General features: G+C 39.4%; 1 protein-coding gene across 2 annotated transcripts in view; it reads left to right on the forward strand.

The window, feature by feature from the left end:
• SLC28A3 (solute carrier family 28 member 3) overlaps positions 1-3,396 on the forward strand; it is a 63,064-nt gene extending 59,668 nt beyond the window's left edge. For both annotated transcript variants that reach the window (XM_064361613.1, XM_012472156.2), the window contains 2 exons: positions 362-482; positions 1,631-3,396. In XM_064361613.1, the coding sequence (XP_064217683.1) occupies positions 362-482; positions 1,631-1,757 (248 nt within the window). In that variant the 3' untranslated portion in view covers positions 1,758-3,396. The remainder of the gene's footprint in view (positions 1-361; positions 483-1,630) is intronic.
• The last annotated feature ends 12,370 nt before the right edge of the window (positions 3,397-15,766 follow it).

Here is a 15,766-nt window from a genome sequence, read left to right on the forward strand (position 1 = left end):
GCTCACACTGTAATCCCAGCACATTGGGAGGCCAAGGCAGGCGGATCACCTGATATCAAGAGTTTGAGACCAGCCTGACCAACATGGTGAAACACCGTCTCTACTAAAAATACAAAAAATTGCTGGGCAAAGCTGTAATCCCAGCTACTTGGAGGCTGAGGCATTTGAATTGCTTGAATCTGGGAGGCGGAGGTTGCAGTGAGCCAAGATCACACTACTGCACTCCAACCTGGGCAAAAGAGCAAGACTCTGTCTCAAAATAAATAAATAAAACAAATAAATGAAATTAAAAAAACAAATAAATGAAATAAAATAAATAAATAAATAAAATAAAATAAATGGGACTCTGTTCCGCTTCTAGGCATACTCTCCAGCACTCCTGCGGATATCAACTGCCATCACGTTTTAGAGAACGCCTTCAACTCCAGTTTCCCTGGAAACATGACCAAGCTGATATCTTGCTGCCAAAGTCTGTTGAGCAGGTATTGTATTCCTGATTATAATTTCTTTATACTCCATTATTAATAATCAAATCAGACCTAAATGCCTTATCCACTTAATTTTAATTTTGTAAATCTATTGCATGCCAATGCCGATAGATTTATGATGGGCACCTGGAGAAGGATTCTGAGAGCCATTGGAAGTCCAGTGGGAGAATGCTGTGATTTCTTAGTGGTGTCTGCCATGGGCATAGAAGTAGGTGGTGACAGTTGAGTTGCCCATCATCTCCTTAGTCGATACCTCCTGCCACTCGTTTGCCTTGCCATGCCCTCAATAGATAGCCCTTTGGATGAAACTTAGGACTTGTTTTTTTAAAATTTATACATTTTATAAAATTAAGTGGATAAGGTATTTAGGTCTTCATGACTCTTCATAACTTTATCACTCTATCTAAGACTAAGAACTTACACAGTGACTCTAACCACCTTCCACTTTGACTTTTCTCAGATAAGACTAACAACTATAATCCTAGCTCCTATAGTATTAGACTAACAACTATAAATTAGCAACTATAATTCAACTATAATTAATGTGTGTTAGGCACTTTGTATGAATTAGCTCACTTAAACCTCTCAACCGCTGTATAAGTTGGGCGCTATCACTTTTTTTTTTTTTTTTTGCATTCCATAAAGTTAAGGTTTAGGGAAGCTATGTCTACTCCAGCAAAGTTAGTACAAGCACAAGTGAGATACAAAATTCAGGTCTATCTGCCCACTAAGCCTATGCCCTTAACTGCTGCCCTTTGCTGGCTGCCCTTCAAGGGGATCAGGGCTGCCCTGACAATAGGATGATCGTCTGTCGTGAACAAGTAAACCACCAGTGACCCATGACAGCCACCCCCACCCTGTACAGTTTCTATTTGCAAAATCAGTGTTCCCACCCAAGATGCCATCCTTAATGTGCAAGTGTTTTATAAGGATGGATTCTATCCTTTCTTTGCTTGTCATGAAGGAAATAGGGAAAGTTCTTGAGAACACCCAGAATTTAGGAGCCAAAATGAATTCCCCAGTGCCTCTGTCCTTTAATCCACCCTAACCGGAATGTGAGCGAGAAAATCGGCTTCCTGGCCTGAACTCTGCTGTTTCCGCCGCCTATGGCTCATGTAACTGTTGTTTCCACTTCTCACCAGCACTGTTGCAAAGGGTCCTGGTGAAGTCATCCCAGCAGGAAACTACAGCCTGTATTCTTTGAAGGGCTGCTGCACATTGTTGAATCCATCAACCTTTAACTGCAGCTGGATCCCTAATACATTTTGAGGTCAGCCACTTCCAGTGGAACTCTAAGTACAGATGCTGAATTTTCTACTTTGGAGAGAAAAAAAAAAGCTATTGTCCACAGACAGATACTTCCATCATGGAATTAGCTTTAATTGCAAGGAATGAAGAAAAACAAGAATGGACCTTCAGAGCTACATCTTCCTCCTCCCCTTCCCTCCCAACGAGCTCCCTCCCCACGAGCCCCTTCCCCACTGAGAACTGCTATGATGTCCCAAAGTGAGGTGCTGTTGTTTCTAGTCTTAATGGTATTTCTGACTTTAATGTTTCCAAGGCATTTCACCAGAATACAGGTATAAATGGCAGCTTGCAACAACTGGGCTCTGACTCACCCACACCCACTTAGCATCCACTAAGTAGTCCAGGGTGACTCAGTTTAAGCACATCTCTGGTGAGGTCACTCTGCATTCACCTTGGCTTACCAGAAATAGCCTGAACTTGAATCTCACATAAGGGAAAATCAGTCATCAATCACCTACTCACTGCCTACCCTCAGGCAGTCCGGCGGAAATCAAGAGTCCTTGAGGAAAACATGTGGACCATACCAAAACAGGGTTTAAATCCATTCTGCTTAAGAGTTCTATCAGTCAGCTTAAGCATAATTTATGCTGCAGTAGCAAGCAACCCAAAAACCTCGGTGGCTTACAGATTTATTTTTTACTCGCATGTTTGTAATGATGCATGTTGGCTGTATTCCATGTTGTCTCAGGACCCAGTCTAAAGGAGCAGCCTCTAAGGGGGGCATGTTGGTCTTAAGAGGGAAAAGAAAGGTGGGAACCATGTGATGGCTCTTTCATCTTCCACTAGGAAATGATACCCTTCATTTCCATGACATTCCATTGGCCAAAATAAGTCCTGTGACAGGTACGATGTCAGTCACCACAGATAAATTATCCTGTCATAGGAAGGGATAGTGAATATTTTGCAGAAGTAATATGACACACCACAAGGGTATATGATATCTATGTCTCCCTTCAAGGAGCCATCCCATTGTAGGACATAACGGTAGGCCTTTTCACGTGCACATTTGCTAATGTATTCCTGATAACAAAGCAGCTACTTTTCAATCAAAAAGTCATGTAAGAATCAGTTGAGGAAAAAAAAAAGTCCTGGTTGAGCTCTGAAAACCTTGCATTGATAATTCCATTGACCAAGAAGGCATCTGTATCAAACATGAAGAATGAGTGTCAGTGTCTAAGAAGAAAATTCCAGAGACAGTGATGGTGTGTTCTTTAATGAAATGCCCATCACCACTGCTCTTAATAGCATAAAGACCACATGCTATGAGAAATCACAAACGTCAATTACTAAGTCAAGAAACAGACTCTGAATGTGAAAAAGGTTTTGAAAAATACCTTAAGTAATTTATTTTGTTTATATTTTTCCTTCTGTTCGTGTACAAGAGTAATTTAAAAGAAAAATGTATGTGTAAATAGTTGGGTTTTTTTGTGTGTTTTGTTTTTTGTGGTGGTGGAGGAGGCTAAATGCCCAGAGGACTGTTTATCCCTGAAGTATGATATACTAAAATATTTCTCATTATTATTTGTATCAATTTTCCTTGGAACTCAGTGTTCCCTTGCAGTCTTCAGACGTTATTTTAATAAAATATATTTGCACATTTTCCCCCATTCTCAATGCTTGGTGTCCTGATTCATTATAGCCCATGGAATGTTAGGTATACATATCACACCATTCCTCTGTGGACATGCATTTACTTTGTTTACAGGTTTTGGTTTGGGGGTTCTCTTTTTCCTACTTTGGACAGTGCATGTACATTTACTTTGCATGCTGGTGCTTTTTTTTCTATAGCAATGGTGTCTGAAAGACACATGCAAGTCACATGTAATTTAAGATCTAGTAGACACGCTACAAAAGTAAACAGGTAATACTAATTTTAATAATATATTTAACCCAATATATGGGAGACATTTCAGTGAGATATTTTTCATTCATATCAAACTAAGTCTCAGTCTGGTTTGCATACCTCCGTTGAGACACTAAAGTTTTACTGGTAATCCATGTTTAGATTTCATAAAATCTAAATCTGCAAAGTAAATTTACATACCCATATTGGTCTAAATGTGCTTAGAAGTTTTCCAATAACTGAAATGAGTATCAGTTTTAAATTTAAATAAAAAATGTGTTACTTGGTTACTCCATATTTCAAGTTATTAGTTAGCTACCATATTGGTCAGGGCAGTTTCATAGTGTGACTTCCTAAGTGAATTGAAATGTGTATACATTTCTCGTATTATAAGATGTCAGATTGGTTTTTGGAGAAATATGTTTTCTTAATTTTTACTTGCTTTGATATGACCTTTCTGATGTGTTTTATTCATCTACCTCTGCGTATATGTGTGACATTCCTTTATAAATGCAGCATGTTCGCATAGGTCCTACGCTGATTGCTTATTAATACTGTGTATCCTTGAACTGAGAAAGGGGGTATTATTCCTGAGCTATATTATGAGAGAATAGTAAAGGCCAAGGACCAGGAAAATGAGCTGATTAAGCCCCTTGAGCTTGTTGCCTCCAGAAACCTCATCCATACCCTGTGAACGTTACAAGTGGCCCTTCTCCCAGTGAAACAACCTAATGGAGGTTTTTGGTGCGTGGTGATGTTTTCATTCCTCTTTAGCAGACACAGAAGCTAGAGGCTGCTTGTTTTCCCCAATTCCTCCTTCACCCACCCACCCATAGCGGGCAAAGATGGCGTGCCTGTTTTTCAGCTGCTTGAGCCCACTCACTGCTGACAGAGTTGCTCTTGGTCTGTGCTCCCTCACCTTTCTTCAAGCCAGGGCTGTGACATCTCCTTGGGAGAGAAGTCTGTTCTCTGTCCAGTCCACTCATGAAATACAAAGCCCCTAGCCTCCTCTGTGTCTTCCCACTGTAGTTTCCCCTAACCTGAAAGCCCCTTTTTGTACACAGAATCATGGTTCCAGATATGAGTGTTTCCTCATTTCAATGAAGATGGAAGTTTGCTTTACTGCTGCTTATTCTCCGTGTTGTTTTCTATTGGTTTGCAAAAAAGTAGGGGAGAGGGGCAGAAACAGTATTTCTCTTTCCAATCCAGAAACCAGTTATAAACAAATTCTCTGACCCTGGAGAGGCCGTAGGATCTCAGCAAAGAATAGATTGGAGTCATGGGATACGGAACCCTGTCTGATTTTTTTTCTCCCCATTGGTAAAGTCAACATATCCAAGCAGTTAGGTCAAAGTGACAGTCTCAGTAACTATGCAGATTACTAACAGGCATTCATTTTGCAAATGCTCTCACTCGACTGCTTTCATACTTCTGAAGTTTAATTAGGCTGGTAGGGCATTGTAAAGAGCTTAAGACGTGCACTTGTTCAATGAGACTGATTTCCAGTTACAGAACAATTCCAAAAATCAGGTATGCTTATAAAGAAGGTATTAAAAACCAACAAGAACACAATGTGCCAGGAAGGATTAAACTACCCTGGCTGTACTGGAACAGGGCAGGGGGAGGCAATCATTCACATTTTAAACAGGCTAGGAGTGCAGAACTCAGTAACTGTCTCTCGTACAGGTACACCATATGGTGTTAATGAACCATATGGTCCTAAGAAAGACTACTCTTTACAGCCTATTACTTAATTTTGTTTTAAGCTCAAGCAGGAAGGAAAGCATACACTTTTCTTTTTCTGGCTCCAAAAACTACACAACCCTTGCGATAAAAATGATATTTTCCTTTACATGACAAAGGCAATGTGAGTGCCTCTTGGTTATAGAATGAGTACTTTCAACCTGGTTATTAGTGGGCTACTTTGCATTTTCATTTCAGGAAACTCTGGAGATTTAAACAGCGAACCTACATCAAGTCAGCCCTTCTTAACCATTATGTGTTTTGCAAAATGGAAGGACAGTGGCTGGTATTAGGGATATAGCCTGTAGCCACAGAACAGAAAAAAGTGACAACCTTGAAATTTAGTCACACCCACAGATCACTACAGCCAAGAGCAGAGTTGGGGCAGTATCCCCTGGTCTAAATGAAATCCTTTCAACTGCAGGGTACCTATCTCATTCCATGATTATTTGCCCATATGCCTATCTAACCTCTAGAATGCTAGTTCTTATGTATCTCCAGTACCTAGTACCTGGCATTCAGTAGACGTTCAGTAAATATTTGTTTAACCAATGAATGAGTGAAAATGAGGACTGCAAAATAGCTAACTTTCACACAAGCAAGAACAGTTAACTGGCTAACTTACAGAATCTCATCAAAAATGCATACTTGTCTTAAACGTTGCAAACTGAGAAACTGAAAATCTTCCTCTCATCTTAATCTCATTTCCTATAGTCAGTCACAGTTAATATTTTGATGTCCCTGTGAATTTTCCTCTATATATAATAAACAATACAGTAAGTTATAACTATCAGAACGGAGTGGATGCGTCTTCTTTCTAGCCCAGTGGCTGAATCACTTTCACAGTTTCCCCTTCCTCCCGGCAAATAATTTTGCTTGTCTTATAACATCAACTGTGTTGTACAATGATTAGCAAACAAAGTTCAGGAGATCGGTGTTCTTGATCATCTGCATTGCAAGCCAACAATTTATTAGTGTTGACTATGCTGAAGCTAAATTTATTAGAAGAATCCCAACACCCAACATGAATAGATATGTAAATAAGTGTAGCTGGATTCTTTCTGTTTATATGAGCAATTGCTCTGCTATCATATTTGGAAAAGCTCTTATAGGAAACTGAGAACAAGCTGGTTGCTACTTCTAGCAGGTATGGAAGTATGATCCGGCAGCCAAGAGCCCAGCTCTGTAGCTGAACTCACAGGGCTCAAATCTCGGCCCCACCAGTGACTGGCTCCATTACCTTAGAAATTTATGTAACTGCTCTGTGTCTCAGTTTCCCCATTTGTAAAATACAAATAAACATACTTCTCCCTCATATTTTTGTGAGAATTAAGTTTGCACGTAAAGCACTTAAAAGAATATCCCACGGAGAAAAGCTATCAAATTAATTCTTTTTCTTCATTGAGATATAATTTATGTATGTAAATGCACAGATTCTATGTAAACAGTTTGATGCATCTTGACAAATGTGTACACTCACCTGGCAATCACCCTCGTCCTTAGAAAGTTCTCTAGTATCCCAATCTCACCCCTGTCCCTCCAGGCAAGCCTGATTAATTTGCTTTCCCCCATATATTAGTTTAGATAGAATTTCATATAAATTGAATTATACAATGCATGTTCTTTTGTTCCTTGCTTTTCTCATAATGTGTATGCTTTATCCAGTAAGTTGTTCTGTCTTTATTGCTGAGTAGTAGTTCACTGTATGAATATACCATGATTTATATACCCATCTCCTCTTGATGGACATTTAGGTTGCTTTTGGTTTTTGTAGAATATTCGTTTTTGAAGAACTTTTATTTTCCACACATCCTTTAGGCGTTTCAGAATATTTTAGCTCCGGAAATATGAATTGGAATGTGCAGGTGTGGTTTACCCACATGGTAGTTTGTTTCCTATGGCTCTTTCTCCCTCCTAATCTTCAGAGTCTCTTATCTGTTGTTTTTCACAGGGATTTGGAAGATTGTTGGCTTCAGGCCACAAAATGGGAGACCAGTGAGGAGTGAGTCTCAAAAGGGAATAACAGGGCAGCCAGAGCATCGTGAGGTCACTGGTGGTTGAACAGGATTTGATTAGCCGGCCCTGTGCCATGTAACTGCCCTTCGCGGCATTTTGAGAAAAATCACTTGGCTTTTCTTAGTCTTCAATAAAAGTAAGAGTTACATTCACATTTGACTTCATATGTTATATACAGGAACATGAATGAAAAAATAAGAAATGTAAAACAAAACACTTGGAAGTTTGGAAGTAGTGCAAGAAAGCCTGATGCACGTGAGCGTTGAGCTCTGCTCGCTCTGAAACCGATTTTGCCTTAAGCAGCTTGCAAGTTAGAGAAGCCTCTGCCGGCCGAAAATTTTGTTATTCAGTGGCCACAATAAACGTAATCCCATTTACGTAAAAGGTTGGTGGGTTCTTGAAAGCACTTGTGCGAAACAAAGACGCTAATTCTCTTTAGAATTCACCCATCAAAACTCAACCCCGCAGCCCGTTCTGACAAGGACATCTCGAGTTGAGGATTATTTGCTGTCTTTAACCGTCCATTTAACAGTGTCCGGCCCAGGAAAACAGTTTATTCAGAAAGCGAGGGTCTCTGCCGCTACTTAAACCAAATGGAACTAAACAGAAGGAAACAATTTGTTCTCGGGGACTCAGGAGAGTCCTACCTCGCAGTCTGATTTAACTACTCTGTTTCCATAGCAACAGACGAGGCGCCCTCGAACCAGCGAGATATGTGGAACATGATGTGCTCGAAGGAGGCTGCAGCTGGACGCTCAGGAGCGCTGTTTTGTTTTGTTTCTCAAAAGCTACTGAAGTATTCAGAAAGAATCCAATCAATACTGCATTTAAAATTGCTCTTTCCTGGTCTTTCAGATGACATGAGGATGAAATTAACTTCTTCAATGCGTTCTCCTCCCTCTTACCAGTAATACCAGGAATATGCTTGAGGGGAATTTTAATCAGGTTAAAGGTTTTTACCTGTGCCTCTGCTCAGGTGTATAGCACCGATAGCGACCAGAAATGAATAGCAAGGAAATGCACAGATCCCTATGATCTCCCCAGCAACTGGCCGGGAGTCTGCATGGGGCTGAGAGGACAGGGCAGAGATTTGGAATCTGGAGGTGGCTCCGGAACATCCTGTGTTGTCCCACTAACGAGATTAGGAGAGGCACTCAGGAAGGCATTTTATCTCTTCTTCCTTTTATAATAGCTTTTGCAAAATGCTTCATTGCAAACATAATCATATTTGCTGTAGAAAAATTCATAATCTGAAGAAGATAAGATCTTTACCCATGTCCTATTACAAAAATATATCAAGTGCTAATAATCCATGATGTATTTGCCATTCAGTGTCTGTGTGTGTGTGTGTGTGTGTGTGTGTGTGTGTACGGGGAACACATTTTAAATGAGATCACTATTACAATTTATTTTGAGGAAGCTTTTCCCTCTTCCCCCTTAATATGTCATGAACATTTTCCCACATTAAATATTCTTTGACATCATCGTTTTAAAATCACTGAAGAGCATTCCATTATATGATGTACCATAATTTAACATCCCTCATGGTTGGCTGTCATGGATATTTCCTCTACTTCATGATTATTAACAAATGGGCAATAAATGCTGTAGTCAAATATTTGCACAAATTCATGGCTAGCAATGATATTTTTTTCTTGCAAGACATACAAAAAGTGCAGAGACACGTAGAGATTTGTCTCCCAGCAGCATGTTTCCTATCTTACACCAGGCCCCTGGACAGAACCAAACAATCAATCATGGAATAGAGAACATATTTCCAATACGAAGTCACTCTACTTCTAGTAAACAAAAGCCCAGATTCTGCTGGCAAGGAAGAAAGTTGTTGACGTTGTACACAACAAATACATCCAGTTATATCTGTCCACTTAAATCGAATCAAAAGAAGGTAGTTGAAGCAAGTCAGCAATCCTGGGCTTATGTGTGATTTCATATGCTAACCACTGACATCCACTTTAATGGCATACCAGGTTATCTTCATCGGATTAAAGATGAATTTTCTAGTTTCAGTGTTGCAACTATAAACAGTTTATGTCTTCAGTGGCCTTTTACACTGACAATGTGGATACATTGAGTATGAATAAAACAAAAGCAAGTTTGCCCGACCATCCTCGCCCTGAGTCCGGGAAGAAAGGAAGAGTCCTAGCCCACAGAGAATAAAAAAATATGGTACCAGCACAGTTGGATACAAGGCTGCCTGCTGGGGAGGGGTGAGCACAGTGTAGGTCTCTGAGGAATATTTACCCAGTCAGGGGGTAGCCAGCAATTTCACCACCAAAAGCAGAATCCAGAACTTTGTGTCCTACACCATCAGCTTAACCCACAGGGGCAACCAGAGATTCTCCTTTGTGGGGAGGAGGGTAAACTCCCCGTACTCATGGTTCACAGATGGCAGCATACTCTATACATGGTTCTGTTTTTGGATCTTTTTTTTTTTTTCTTAACATATCCTAGGGTGTTTTCCAAATCACTACATAAAAACTTTCTTCATTCTTTTGTATATATCACATATCTGTAGTATAATTTAATAGTCTTCTATTTATTTAGTGTCCTACATTTTACAAAACAAAAAAATGCTGCAGTGAATAGCCTTTACATATGTCATTTCACATGGGTGTGACTATACTTATAGGAGAAATTGCTAGAAATTGAACTGCTGAAACTTAGTGCATGTACTTTTGTGATTTTGAAATAGATTGACAACTTGCTCTCCGTGACGATTTGACTGATTGATATTTCCACCAACCATACACAGTGCAGTATTTAACTAAACTTTAGTTTGCAAAATGCAAAGGAAATGGTACCTCAGTGTTGTTTTAATTTACATTTCTCTTGTTTAATGAGGTTGGGCATCTTTTTGTATGTTTAAGAATCATTTGCATGTCCTCTTCTTTGAACAGTCTATTCCTATCCTTCATTCATTTCTGTATTGGTAAGGTTGTCTTTTCCTCAGACATTTATAGATGCTATTTATCTGGTAGGAAGCCTAACACTTTGTCTGTGGCATAAATTGCAAATATTTCCTCCATATTGCCGTCTGTACTTTTACTTTATTGTGGTTCCTTTTTGCCATGTAGAAGTTTCCACGTGTTTTAAGTATGTAAAGTAAATTTATATGCTTAAGCCAGGAGCAGTGGCTCACACCTGTAAAATAATCGTAGCACTTTGGGAGGCAGAGGTGGGAAGATTGCTTGAGCCCAGGAGTTTGAGACCAGCAAAAGAAAAAAAGAGGTCAGCATGGTGAAACCCCATCTCTAAAAAAAAAAAAAAAAAAAATAGCTGGTGTAGTGGTGTGCACCTGTAGTGCCAGCTACTCGGGAGGCAGAGGTGGGAGGATAGCTTGAGCCTAGGAGGTGGAGGTTGCAATAAACCATGATCCCACTACTGCACTGTAGCCTGGGAAACACAGCAAGATTCTGTCTCAAACAAAAAAAGTAATTCTTCTCAAAAAAAAAGTAATGTGTACAAATACTTAAGTACTTAAACGTATCAGTCTCTTTTATTATGGCTTCTAGATTTTGTGTCACAGAAAGCCATCCCCACTCTAAAGTCATACAGAAATTTTCTCATCTTTTCCAGTAGAATTTTTGTGGTTTCACTTTCGTATTTGTCTTTGATCCATTTTGGATTTGTCTTCCTAAATGGTGTGAGATATGGCTTCAGGGTTTTTTTTAATATTTTTTCTGGATGGTTGTCCCAATATCACTTATTGAATACTGGTACAGCTGGCCTCAGTATCCATAGGTTCTGCACCCTTAAATCCAACCTTGAATAGAAAATGTAGTTAAGCCTGAAATGGTTATGTCTTTACTGAACCCTTACAGACTTTTTTCTTGCCATTGTTCCCTAAATGATACAGTATAACAACAATTTACATAGCATTTACACTGTATTAGGTATTATAAGTTAATCTAGAGATGATTTGTGGGGGAGATGTGCCTATGTTATATGCAAATACTATGTCATTTTATGGCATCCTGGGGTTTTGGTATCTGATGGGGTCCTGGAACCAATCCCCAAGGAATACCAAGGGATGGCTGTCATCCCTTTTATCATAAAGTCTCCTGTTGGGATTATGTGGACTTTCTACTCTGTTCTATTGATCTTTCTATTTACTCCAGTGAACATTGTTTGATCTGTAAAATGAAGTTTATAATATCTGCCTCAGAGAACTGGCCTTAAGAATTAAATGAATGTATAATGTTTGGCCCATAGAAGAATTCACTAAATTTCTGCATTGATGACAAAGAGGAGGAAAATTTTACCTACCTCACTCTCATGCAAATAAATGCAGATACCCAGAGTGTTCACAGATAATCAACGTTCAAAAATTAGCCTTTTCATTCCACTCTGAACTAAAGGCTCCTTTCCATAAACTAAAGGCAGAAAATGATATTATCAATGATCTCAATAATAGGTTTGAGGTGGTTTTCGTGAGTTTTTCACTAACCTACTTTGAAATGGAATTCCTAGGGCTGTTAATCCCCTGAAACTTGTTTGCCAGAGCAAATTACTAGACAAGACTGAGTTTGAATCCTGGTTTAGCCATTCATCTCTGGGATTCTGTTTCCATATTATTAAAGAGGGATAATTACATCTCCTCCTATTTTGACAAATATGTAGCTTTAACAAATTTTTGTTATCATCAGCATGTTCCTTGTTGTAATCATTAAAGATGATGGCTTTGGGCGGATGAAGACAAAGAAAAGGAGGGTAGTAAACACTAAAACTGGAAAGAAAAAAAAGAAAGAAAAAGAAAGAGAGAGAGAAAGAAAGAGGGAGGGAGGGAGAGAGGGAGGGAAGGAGGAAAGATCAGAATATTAAAATCAAAGCTACTTCCAAAAATAAGGTGTATTGATAGAAGAATAGAGAAATATACAATAAAGATAAACAATAAGTTATAAAGCAGGTAAAGTGTTAATGATAGAATCTAAATTTACACTATAAAACTCCTTTGAATTTGCTGTGTGTTTGAAATTTGTTATAGTAAAATGTTAGGAAAAATTAAAGGCTACCATGGCTTACTCCCTCTAGTCCTAATTTCATCATAACCTCCAAAACGCTTAAAGGGAAAGGATGATTGATTTTCCTTGAATCTTGATATTTCTTATGGAGTGAAGAACTTGTCATTTGCCTCCTGGCCTATTTTTCAAGCTGTCTTTGTGAATGTGATTCACTCCCTTCCCCTAAGATTCATACTTCTTATTTCCTGCTGGTCCAACTGACAGCTCCAATTTACACACACCTGCCACCAATATACTAATGTCCCAGAATGTCCACTCCCTCCCTGTTTCTCTCAACCTGCCAGCTCCCGAGTCCCAACAGCTTCGTACCCAGGAAACCGTAGAGTGGAAGCTGGGGTTTAGGATTGAAAGCCCTGTTTCCAGGACATTTGGAAAGCGAAAGTCAACTGCAGTTTCTTCCTGTTGCTATGACACAGGTGACTATAGAGTTGCTAGCCTGGAAACTGACAGACAGGGATCAGGATGCACTGGTTGCCATGGTGAGGAGGAAACTAAGGATGTTTTCTGCATGCCCATTGGTGCCTGGCATATCAGGTGACCAGAGCTGCCAGAGAGTGCTAAGAGCCCCTCATCAAATCATTAACCTTTAAGTTCACATTCATTTGCGTGCAATGGGTCTGCGGGCCCAGCTTCCCAAGAGATTGGTGAGGGAGAATAGAAATGCCCGACATTGCAGCATCCTAGACAAATAAAGTATCTAAAGCAAACACTGTATTTTTTAAAGACTTGTTCATGTTCTTTTTCAAAGGAAGGTTTCATTTACTCCATTTTGAAATGTTGTTCAACTTTGGGCAATCAGCATCCGCTAGTTCAATATTTGTCAAAACACTGTTCCCAGGCCATCTGTTGAATCAGAATATCTGGGGGGTGGAGCCCAGGCATCTGCAGTTTTAACTACATCCTTAGGCAAACTGATGTTTGACAAGTACTGCTCCAGTCTAGTTGTCTAACTTTAACATCTCACAGCAAAACAATTCTAGCCAGCAGCACCTAAACTTTTCACTGCCCCATGTCCTTTCTGTCATGTCCCTCCATCCCCAAGACACTTCAAGAGTCCATTGTTTGAGAGGTGTTTGTCTGTCAAACAAATTGTGTATATTGAAGAAATCATTTCCCCCCTTTTTAAATCAAAGACTTACATAACTGCCAGCCTGATTGGATGAGAGAGGCAGTGTTAAAATATTATAATGAGAAAAATTTACTTCAAACCCAGGGAAGTTTATCTTCCTCTGCAAATTCAGCTCAGAAGGATGTATATTGCTCATTAGAGTTTCAGAGATACTTTCAAAGAAAGTAGCTAAAGCTCACCGGCACTGTATTTTGAGACCAAGTGATCTGGGCATCCCAAATTGTGATGTACACAAATGATTAAATAATTCCATTGCATCAGAGAGCCTGTTCTGAGATTCTGCAGACTCACGTTAAACAGAAGCAGTAACAGGATCCATCCTCCTCCTAAGGAATTTAAACTTATTTATTCATTCATTTACTTAAAATCACCCTTACCCCAGTGTGTATAGAATTTAAAGTGCTTTGCAAAGATCCACAAAATAATCTGAATTACAGATTGATATAGCACAGCCTGCTACTTGTCTCCTAATAGCCCATCTCTGCTTCCTCTGCAGTACTGAGACTGCTCATTTTCAGCCAAAATACATGGTTGCCCACCTTTTCCAGCTGTTCTCATAGCTAGGTGTACTCATGTGACTAAGGTCTGGTCAGTGGGATGTAAATGTCAGTTGTATGTGCAACTTCTAGAGAGCATCGCTTAAAAGGAGGATTAGTTGTGTCCCTCTTCTCTCCTATTATCCTTCCTACTGGCTGGATGTTGGACATGATAGCTGGAGCCACAGCAGCCCATCTTGTACCACGGGTTGGAAGCTGGGCGTTGAAGATGGCAATGCAACACGTAAGAGGGCTGGTTTCTTGATAATCCTGGAGCTGCCATTCTAAACTTGGACCAGCTGCTCAGAATTTTACTCCAGAGAAAAAGCATCTTCTCTCTTATTTAAGCCACTGGTGTTTTATGTTTTCCATTCCCCATAGCCAAGCTTAATCCTCACTACTAATGCTACTAATGCAAGTGAGATAAAAAAAGAAAATAGAAATAAACAACACAACAATATATACCATAAAAACCATACATATTTGCTATTAATGAGTAGCAAATTTAGATTCAAGCCTTCTAGGGTTGAAGAGGCTGTAAAACTTTTAAGAAGACAGCTCTTGGGACCATACGCTTATTTTTTAAATTTCTCAGAACAAATACTACTGTTCCTGATGTTAAAAACAAACAAATCTATCCTGAATCTTTATAAAGAGGGCATCAATCATTTAATGTAATTAACAACTGAAATAACTGCCATACAGTAGAAACAATGTGTTTCATGCTTTTCTTCAGTCTAGGTCAGGAGAATCAAAGTGCAGATGATTTGAAATCGCCCCGTGTGTCTGTTCCTGTGCGACACTAAATTGAATGATTTCTTCCTTCCTCCCTTGCAAACACTTGCTAGGCAGTGACTTACAGAGGTCACTTGGTAAAGTAGAGGGATATGTGGATGTCTTCAGGACAGCCAGTCATTTTGAATAATTCTAGTCCCACCCAAACAGAACATAAAATGAAATCCTCTTTATCCCCCAGTAGGAATGGCTGAGCATCTTTCCTTACCTTTAATCTAAATTAACTGCTCAGTTCACCTGGGCAGCCACAGGCTAAAATCTCAGAGGTTTATCACACTGGTTTAGGTATTATCTCCCTAACTATTAAAAGCCACCTTGTAATTTATATGCTGAATTCACACACAAGTTATTTTTCCTACAAATGGAATCTCTAATTAGGATCAGCTTCGTTCGAAACTGGGCAGCAAATGGGAAAATGAGAGGATTAGAGAACATCATTAATAGCGGCTGCAAATAACCTTTTAATTCATTCTGAATATTTCCCTCCAAGGAGTCACTCTTCCATTTATGAAACAGAAAATTTTGGCCTGCCATTAACAATAATCTCAACAGCATGCATAATGATAGTAATAACGGCCATTTTAAAAGTCAACCAACACGTGGATAGATACTTTTCATTAGGAAATGCTTTCATTCCCATTATTATCTCCTTTGATCTTACACTTGCCTTGTGTGTATAGTAAAGTGTTTTTACTTCATTTCACAGACACAGGGCAAAGGGGTTAAGAGTGTGTCAGGTTACTAAGGTCTGGGTCTCAGTTCTACTGTATATCACCTGTGTGGCCTTGGACAATCTACTCAATATCTCTGAACCTCAGTAAACATATAAAATGAAGACAAAACGTCTACCACAGACAGATGCTGTG

The sequence above is a fragment of the Aotus nancymaae genome, unplaced genomic scaffold (assembly GCF_030222135.1).
Source record: "Aotus nancymaae isolate 86718 unplaced genomic scaffold, 86718_ANA_hifiasm-v0.15.2.pri h1tg000041l, whole genome shotgun sequence".
Lineage (NCBI taxonomy): Eukaryota > Metazoa > Chordata > Mammalia > Primates > Aotidae > Aotus > Aotus nancymaae.